Raw genomic sequence first — 10,000 nt, forward strand, 5'->3', positions numbered from 1 at the left:
AGTGAGTACTGCACATATCATGTTCAGCTCAAGGAGTGAAAGGGTTAAAAATGGCTGAGTGTTAAAAAAACAAAAAAAAAAAGCAAAACTGAAACCAAAAAGGAGATGTGGATGGCTTCCAAATGGCTCCAACTATTATTTCCATTCCTATTAGGAAGATCTCCAAGTACAGGAAGGGATTTTCCATTTATTCCATTTATACTGAGCATCACCGAGATACATTCGCTATTAAAAATAAGCAAAGTTTCAACTGAACTGATATTAAATCTAAAATCTTAGTAAATAGTTACAGACACTGACACCATTGGACTGAGAAAAAGATTTTACCTTGATTAATTAAGCACCTAATCAGCACACAATTTTACTTCTCCTTCAACTTCAAATGGGACGAAATGTATTAACTTCGTTAATACGTATCATCGTTGAGATCTCCGCTGTGTCCGGTGACGAATCCTATTACGTGGAAAAAAACAAACCAGCAAATGGACGTAGAAAGGTGTTAGGATAAATTTATTAGCAAGTCCAGCTGGTCAGTAGAACCTCCAGTGCGACGTCCAGTCCTGTGTTTTGGCCTGGAAACCTTACTGACGAAGCTGAAAAATGGTAGCTAATGGTAGCTAGTTAATTGCATGAATACAGAATAAGGGAAATGAACGAGTTTATGAATTCCTCTCCTGATAAAATTTCTAATTCCGTACATCGTCTTTGCTCAACAAACTCAACAAAAAATAAACAAGTTGATGGGCAACATTTTGGCGTTGCGCTGTAGTGTTCTGTCCTCGCATCAAACGTAAATATTTCTGATTCTGGCTTGTGTTTTTATTTTCTCTTTAGCTGTGAGGTGACGCCCACTGGCAGTTATAGAAACCCGTTCATAACTGTCTCTTGTTTTGTGTGTATAGATGATACAAACTGATTATACTTTAGTTGATCACTTCGATGGTTTACTAGCAATAAACTTAGACAGATTAGCAAGTAAGGAGTCTTGCAAAAAACGTACAAATGTACAAAACGTTCCGTTAATTCGATTTACTACAGAGTTAAAAGTGATTTAAAAAGGTTGGATTGTATTTATGAAGTTGGTAAAAAATCATTCTTAAACCTGAAGTTTAAGAAATTAGGCTACATATAGGTTATAAACTCCACAGTGGAGGAGCACACTGGTCATGTCTATTTGGAGATAATGTATAATATGAGAGAAAAAAAACATTTAGTAATTTATAAAAATAATTAAAAGCATAAAACAAGCACCTCAGTGTGAAAAAAAAAAAATTGTAAATGCTTTGTCAGTGTTGAACAGTTTTCTGTCTCTCTGTATTCGTGTGAGCAGGTCCTCTCTATGGCTCTCTGTTACGGGCGTGGCAGTGTTTCCTCTCCTCCGCCGATCGGCTCTCCACCCTGCACTCCTCCATCTGCCGCTCCCTGGTCTCTGAGGAAGGAGACCGGATCAGGACGTGGCAGAAGGAGACCTTCCATAAGAAGATGTTTGGTGGCTTCAGGGAGTCGCAGGACTTTGAGACAGGATTCGCTCGCGCTCAGAAACCCTGGGCCAAGAGACTCAAGAAGGTCGTTAGAGTTACTGCTGAGAACATCCCTCAGTAATTACTGCTCATCTCCTGGCACAAAAGTCCTGCTTTTGAATTTTAAATGACACTTATGCTTTATTTTAAAAATGTAAATCACATTTTGAAGTTAAAATACATAAAAGTGAAGTCATCTGAATCTGTACATAAGGCATTAAAACTGGATTTAACTTGAAATTCAATTTTAACATTTTCTGACGCACAAAATTCAGGGCTAAAAAATTCTTTATTGCAGAAATGCTTTAAAATTCTTTCTTTTTTATCAAATGATACAATCTGAATTTTAATCACTTCAATTTGTGTATAAAGATTTAAAACTGGATTCAACTTCATTAAAATTTAAATAAAAAGTGAATTATTATTATTATTATTATTATTATTATTATTATTAAATAATGCTACATGAAAGGACTTGGGAAAAAGAAATATCTAGCTACTTAATGTCATCCTGAAGTTTTTACGCTTGGTGAGAAAAAGCTGAGAGACTTTATACGGTTATTAATATTGGGTTAGATTGCTAGTTTGCTACTACTGTTAAAAATGGCTGGAGTTTTTAAATATGAAGCAAAAAACATGACAGTTTTTCATGTAAACATTTGAAAGAAAGTTCTTTCTGTTTTCGTAAAGTTTTCTTGGTGATCTGAAAACGTTTTAATATAGCATTTGTATAAATTTTATACAACGTTATTTATTTATTTATTTGTTTGGTAACATTAATAGTAACAATCCTGTTGTCTTTGTCCATGTGGGAACGTTGTGTAAGAAACCCATTATTACAAAGTATGTTTTTAGAGCGTTTAATTTTCTCAGAAGGTGTTAAACACTTACCAAATGTTATAATAATATTAACTTAACGTACACGAGGAGATGTAGGCCGTCCGCTTCTATCAATAGTGTTTATATTGCTAATATTTCACTTTGCTAAATAGTTACCACTGCCTCACGCTGTCCCGCGCTGTCTCGTCATCTGTGCAGCTGGAGAAGGCGAAGGCGGCGTTTCATAAAGCGTGTCGTAAGGAGCACATGGCTCGGGAACGGGAGGTTCACGCTCAGGGAAACCCCGACATCGCCATCGAGAAACAGAGGAAGATCCAGGACGAGCGAGAGAGCGCACAGCAGGAGACTCAGAAAGTGAGTCTGCGTTTCTAAGAGGGTGGAGTACTGCATAAATTAAACTATATTAAAATGCCTCCGACTATAGATCTAAAAGACTCAAATTCAAGATCAAGGCTAACAATAGCTACCAGCACTGATTAAACTGGTATTTGCTACTAATTTGCAGAAGATAACCTTCTACCAGTTATCACCCCAGGTTTCCACTAACGCTTAACAAACTGCATCTCGGCGCAGGTGAGAGCCCGGTACGAGAAGGTTCTGGAGGAAGTGACACGTTATGCCCCGCGCTACATGGAGGAAATGGAATCTATCTTCGACCAATCACAGGAGGAGGAGAGGAAGAGGATCAGCTTCCTCAAGCAGGTCTTTTTGTCCATCCACAGACACCTCGATGTCACCAACAACGAGAGGTTAGCGTAATGCTCATGTTCTACGTTTCTGCATATCGAGCTGCTGTGTTCGCAGATTTTTATTCACGTATACAGTAAAGTGTCATTTTTCCGAGTCCCAGAGAACACAAAGCATTATTATTATTTTTTTAATTTAATGTGTTTAATGGGGAAATAATTTGCCAGTCTGGTGGGTAGATTTATTGTTTTGTAGCCGTTTAATTAAATTTGCTGAGTTGGTAATTTTTCATGTTTGCTGGTGGTTCTGGAGGAGGAGGAAGTTTTCAGATGTGTATAATATCTCTCTCTGTCTCTCTGACAGTGTGAAGGCTGTGTATAACGAGCTCCATGATGCTCTGATGGCCATTAATGAGCAGGAGGACCTGCGCTGGTGGAAGAACACACACGGCCCGGGGATGCCCACTGACTGGCCTCAGTTCCAGGTACTGATCTGTTGTTTTCTTAATTCATTCTTTATTTTTATTTGTAATTCTATTTCCTTTTGTAAATAAACTCTAAAATAGAGGAATATTTTTCCTTTTTTTCCATAAAAAAACATGATGGACACAAACTTTTGCATCCAGTGCATTAGTTGAGTCCTTAGATACAGCACAGACAGCATCACTGATCTGAAATGAGAAACATGGTGGTGGTAGTTTTACAACTCGATGCATTCGTGTAACGTTTTTCTTGCTAACAATTATAAAGAAATTCTTCCAGCAGTATGATTAGTCCATTAGTCCTTCACTTATCACCTCTAGACATTTAAAATAGTGAGATGTGGATAACGCTGCATTGGTGTAACAGTATTATCTAGTTATTTAACCAAGATATTAGGGAAAAAATACACAGAATGATTTCAGTAAGCTTGTAATTAAATATCAGAATACTCAGCTATAATGTACATGTAATGAACCAGGCTCAGGATCCATGTGCAGAGTGAATTATTATAAATCCTAACAAACAATGGACAATCCAAAGGGTCAATACAGGAATTAGCAAGACTTCTCAAAGATGCCTACTTGTTAGAACGTTATAGTGCACTACTGCCACCTAATGGACTCGAGTGTAAGTACTGATGTCAAGACTTTTATTTATTTATTTTTTTAAAGCTTGCTTAATCTATATCCTTTTTAACCCTGTATCTCTTTGAATATTTTATTAGATTGAACTGGGCAATTACTTGCATACTGCATTATTTATTTATTTTTTGTATTTATTTACTTACTTATGTACTTATAATTTAAAGTACCTTGTACCTAAAGTCTCTCTCTCTCTCTCTCTCTCTCTCTCTCTCTCTTTCTCAGTCGTGCACTATTGCAGCATACTCTACACACTTCATTCAAATGCTAATTAGAAAATACTGTGTGTGTGTGTGTATCCTTTTGTGTGTGTCTATCCTTACTGTGTGTGTGTGTGTGTGTGTGTGTGACACTCATAATCCATGCAAAGTTCATTTGTCAGGTCATTTTCAATGTGTAAACTGCTGATTCTGCCATATTGGGAAACGTATTAGCAATCCTTACATTTACGACTGCATTTCCTCTTCTTCACGCTCCATCTCGGCCCGAAATAAAACACAAATGCAGTCCTCTTTGTATTTACATCTTCGCTTTTATCAAGGTCGTCTGTCAGTCAAACACTGTGGGCGGGAGCTTTTGATGTTTTGGAGGAAATGATGAAACTGATTTTAACCGTAACAGGTGCTGTGTTCCAGTCTTCTAGGCCTCTCCTGCCGTCTAATGTCTCTCCTCATGTGCTTATATCGACAGAAAGCTGTGAAAGTTATCGTGGATTTGAGTTTAATTAAAAATAAAATCTCTTCTTTAACTTTTTTTGTGTTATTCATACATATATATGTGTAGAGAGAGAGAGAGAGAGAGACTCCTGGGTAAAAAAAAAAAGGACCAAGCACAAAATGGCAAATATTAAGTTTTATTAAATAAATGATATATTATATAATATTAAATATTAATATATGATCATTGGTCAGGAAATGAGCAAGAATGAAACAGATGCACTCCTGCGAGCTCCTGTGCCTCCATTTTCAAAAATATCTTCTGGGATTTCTTTTTTCTCAAAAGATTAGTGATTATTTGGTTATCTGCCAAAAGTTATCTGTTATCAAAGGGAAAAGCTCTCCCATACTAAGCTCCTTTATCTGTTTATTTTTGCTTCTTGCATTCTTGCTCATTTCCTGACCAATGATTTGTAGTTAAGACCATAAAAAGCTTTATATTTTGCCCATTTTGGGCTTGGCCCATTTTTCCCCCAGGAGTGTATATATGTACATATATATGAAAAACATTATCCCCATTTTCCCAACATGTCATGTTCTGTCTGCTGGCGCTTTGCAGAACAGATGCTGCTACAAAACAAACTGTAATTCACAAAATTATAAACTTCATCAACATGCAGAGAAATATCTCTTGTCAAGACTACGATAAGAACATAATGCGCTTCCTTTCTTTGATAAATCTTACATGTGGCATTTTTTTTTTTTTTTTTTTTGTCTTTTTGGCATTTTACTGGTTCAAATTTTACACACACACACACACACACACACACACACACACACACACACACACACACACTACTGTGATTGAAAACAGTTCCACATGCTACACAGGCCAATATATTTTAACCAGTAGAGGCCCCTAGTCGGCACCTGAAGCCTCAGGAAACAAACCATTTTTCAACACAGATTGTTTGAAAGCTTTGTGAGCAACCTGTAATCTGCTGAAACAGCAGTCTGAGTCCTTTATTTCTGTTTCTCCTTCATTTCTGTTTCTCCTTCATTTCTGTTTCTCCTTCTTACATTTCCTTAACCCTTTTTTCTGGATGTTTAAAAATATTTGTCTTTCCAAACTTTCCAAATCATCATTGTGCAAAATTAGTAATTTCTGCTTTACTTTTTGGTTTTTCAATATCAACACTATTCTCTCGCATTCCTCTCTGTTCCCTCCATGTTGGAAGCCTCGGTTAAGACGTGACACTAAACCTGTTGTGCTTATATACTGTGGAATGAGGAAGTGACCTGGGAGTGTATGTCAGGGGTCAGGGGTCGCATTAGAGCTATGGATGCAATGACCTCTGCTGGTGTGCAGCGGTAAAACTTTCTAGGCTTGTGGTTGCCAGGGTTGTAGTTTTTACCCCAAAGTTGGAACAAGGTTGCGGGTGAAGGGACTTGTGTGGCAGATGAAGTTAAGGCTCTATTGTCAAATTAGATATTATTGCTTTTCCTGTGTAAACAATCTGCATATGTAAACAAATTGTTTTGTTTTTCGCTCTTTTTTTTGGGGTGTGTGTTACTACATAAGATTTTATATCTATTTTGGTTCATGAATGTCGCCTATATGAGAGAGAAGACATAGTATAACATGGTATAATCAAATAATATTGATTTGGGTGGGAGATAATGTATAATGTTTTGATTGACATGCATCTTTGCATTATGTCATACTTAAAAGCAATAAAATAATTGATTACCAAAAAGTTTGTAGGTAAAAAAAAGCAAGTTCTGCAGTTCAGAGTTGTTTTTTTTGGCCAGTTTAAAAACAGTCCAAGATCTTTTTTCAAGGCGGAATTAAATCTAATCTAAATATAGTTTATGGCAAACAAAGGGAACGTGTAAGTGCAGACAGTGTGTATGATGTACAGAACCATGTCTATTGTAAGATACTGTATGTTGCACAGATTGGGAGGGAAAGAGGGATTATGGAGTCAATAATGTCCAGGCGATGATAAAAGACGTATTGCAGATATTATGAATAAGAAATGAGCGAACTTGTTTCCCACGCATAGACTGAGAAAAATAAGAAAAGGGCATCTCTCTTTTCCAGTGCCTAAACTTTTTTGGGCTAGTTTCAGCTCTTTTTGAGATGTAGTTGGGCTGGATCTTTTACTGAGACCTGGCAACCCTGCATCGCCCGGCGTTACACTACATCTAAATATTCACAGTGTGGAAAAAAAAACACTGTTGTTAATATTAACATCTTCTAAAACTGCTTATGGTCCAAGTTCACTGTTAAAGTCTATTTTTATAAACTGATCTTCACATCTTCAGTGATTTTGGAAAGTTAAACTATTGTCAGAATAATGTGTGTGTGTGTGTGTGTGTGTGTGCGTGTGAGAGAGAGGGAGCTCTGCAGCTGAAAAAGGTTAACTTTAAATAACAATACACTCGCTGTTTTTTCTGAAACTAGCTACTTCTGCCGTTGAGGTTTCCACCCAGAAGCCGGTCCGTGTACAGATATTCTGATCTGCTCTATAATCGTCTCTCTCTTAGGAATGGATACCAGACAAGAAGCTTAAAAAGGGAAAGAAAGCTTTGGAGCAGAAAGCGGTGGTGATGGAGAGAGGGTGAGTCTCTGTTACACTGAAGTGATGAAGATGCTGTTATAGGAAAATAATCAACCACAGGGGGTGTAATGAAGCAGAGTTACTGTTACCACACTAGAGTTGGTTATTTTTCTGTAACAGCACATCCCCGAGTGTTTTATTCCTCTTACACCACAGCAATGACATTTTCATTCATTAAAGACTGACACATCATACTTTTTGTCTGTTTATAGTTACATTTTAATGTTGCAGAACGTCAGGAAAAAACAAGTTGGTTCCTGTTATCACTTAAGTTACTACAGTGTTTGTACTAAACCTAATGTGTGTGTGTGTGTGTGTGTGTGTGTGTGTTCTTCCTCTCAGTGTAATGATTGGTGGAATTCGAGTCCGAGCTCTTTATGATTATGTTGGACAGGAGCCAGATGAGCTGTCCTTTAAAACTGGTATGTGTGTGTGTGTGTGTGTGTGTGTGTACTGTTTCTCTAATTACGTTAATAGATTTGTCACAGTTGCTTATAATAATAATAATAATAATAATAATAATAATAATGATAGTGTCTCTGGCTAGAACAGCTACAGTAATGCTAAAATTTAATTCTCTCTTCTGACCTGTTGTGTGTGTGTGTGTGTGTGTGTGTGTGTGTTTGCAGGTGAGGAGTTCGTGAAGATCGAGGATGAGGATGATCAGGGTTGGTGTAGAGGGATGATGGATGGAGGCAAAGAGGGTCTTTATCCAGCAAACTATGTGGAGGTGGTGTAGGTCCAACAGCGCCACCTACCACTGTGATGGAACACACACACACACACACACACACACACACACACACAGTCCAACACTGCTTTGAACATGCCCTTGTCAATGACATGACACGAGTGCGCTTACGAGACACAGCCACTTCCTACATGATTTTTTTTACATTTTTTGTTTTTTTTTTACTTTGAAGTACACACACAGTTATTATCAGTTTGCTAGCTAGCTACCAAGCATGCTAATTAGCCAGCTAGCTAATTAGCTTATCTAACTGATTTAAAATGATAAAGATTAATTTCGATCACAGGCAATAGACAATAGTTTATAACATGAAACCCAGAACGTAGAAAAACAAAGCCTAGTCTGTCTTTTTTATAAAACTGTGTCAGATTGCAATGCCTTCTGGGTAACTTTTGCCTTTGAAGTCTACAGTCATGTGACACTGAACAAACATCTTGTGCAGAACTTCAACGGGCAAGTCGACAAGGTCGTGTTCAAAACAGTACTGAAACCCCGCCACACTCTGCCTCTTGGGTCCTGACTGCGTTCGGAGCTTCCCAAGTTCCTGCCAGTCCATCTTTTTTTTTTTTTATTTTATTTGTATTATTTTTTATTTTCTGTGTAAGCTCAAAAGTTTCTGCTGAGAGAGAAGGTGTGCAGGAAGCAGCTGAAGTGCTTGTGTACGTGTTTAGAGTTGCGAGAATAAGAAAAGTGCTTTTATGCAGCAGAAAATGTTGCTTTTATGTTCGGGTGTTTTGTTCGAGTCGGAGGAGTCGAAACAGGATCGAGGTGACATGAAGATACACGGTACAGTTCATACGCTAGCATGTAGAAGGTTTATGAAGGGAGATTATCACGCTGAATATCTGACCAGTCGATTTCATGAAGAATCGTGAAGCGCTACGTCCAGTCAGTGTCAGCTGACATAAAGACTACGTCAGGTTGACATAACACCTGAGTCAAGTGACATAGATTGTTCTTGACATAAAGTTATGACACTTTCCTGATTGATTTCTGTTGGAATGTCATGACAACTGACTTCGTAGCTCAGTCTACTCTACTCTGTCAGAATTTGAAAGTTTTTATATCAGGGCTTATGCAGGTGTCATGTAGCTCTATGAACACTATCACGAAGTTTTAAGTCGTCATGATTTGTCCCATGAATATATACATCTGAGTATATGTTAAGCTTGATGAATTCTTTATGATCATCACTACACTAATCTAAAACGTTCACTTTGGCTGAAATCAAAGGGAAAAAGACGTGCCCTTAATACTTTTAAACATCTTTGCCTTTCCTGGGATTGTACCGATCCCTTTAATGCATGATGCTATGCTAGCATACTGTACTTTCCTGATAATAATTCGCTCAAGATTTCACTTAACGAGTTATTGATAGACTAGTGTAACATCTGGAGGAGCACTTCAACCCTAAACACACGACCAAACAGAAATTTTACATTTAAGATGATACCCATACAGCATCATGTCATCATAACAAATGTCTAGCGCATGCTAGAAAACAAACAGAAACATGTTATCATGTGATCTGGGAAAAAAAAACTGCATACAATACAGTGCCTTGCATAAGTATTCACCCCCCATGAACTTTTCTATATTTTGTAGCATTACAACCTCGAACTTAATTGTGATTTTTTTTTAAACACTTGATTTACACAATATGTCTAAAAAAAAAAAAAAAAAAAAAAAACAGGCATTTTTTTTGGTTCACCCCCTGGAGAATATGTGGTAGAGATATCTTGGCTGCAATTCCAGCTGTATCCCTGTCAGCTTTGCACGTCTGGATCCTGATATTTTTT

At 37.4% G+C, this 10,000-nt stretch overlaps 1 protein-coding gene across 1 annotated transcript in view; it reads left to right on the forward strand.

The window, feature by feature from the left end:
- si:ch211-51c14.1 (protein kinase C and casein kinase substrate in neurons protein 2) overlaps window positions 1-10,000 on the forward strand; it is a 27,286-nt gene that overhangs the window by 16,354 nt on the left and 932 nt on the right. The window contains exons 3-10 of the mRNA XM_026917182.3: window position 1; window positions 1,331-1,566; window positions 2,559-2,714; window positions 2,934-3,109; window positions 3,411-3,531; window positions 7,377-7,450; window positions 7,793-7,872; window positions 8,080-10,000. The exon at window position 1 is cut by the window's left edge and continues 156 nt beyond it; the exon at window positions 8,080-10,000 is cut by the window's right edge and continues 932 nt beyond it. Of these exons, the coding sequence (XP_026772983.1) occupies window position 1; window positions 1,331-1,566; window positions 2,559-2,714; window positions 2,934-3,109; window positions 3,411-3,531; window positions 7,377-7,450; window positions 7,793-7,872; window positions 8,080-8,189 (954 nt within the window). The 3' untranslated portion in view covers window positions 8,190-10,000. The remainder of the gene's footprint in view (window positions 2-1,330; window positions 1,567-2,558; window positions 2,715-2,933; window positions 3,110-3,410; window positions 3,532-7,376; window positions 7,451-7,792; window positions 7,873-8,079) is intronic.

This window comes from Pangasianodon hypophthalmus, chromosome 13, assembly GCF_027358585.1.
Source record: "Pangasianodon hypophthalmus isolate fPanHyp1 chromosome 13, fPanHyp1.pri, whole genome shotgun sequence".
Taxonomy (NCBI): domain Eukaryota; kingdom Metazoa; phylum Chordata; class Actinopteri; order Siluriformes; family Pangasiidae; genus Pangasianodon; species Pangasianodon hypophthalmus.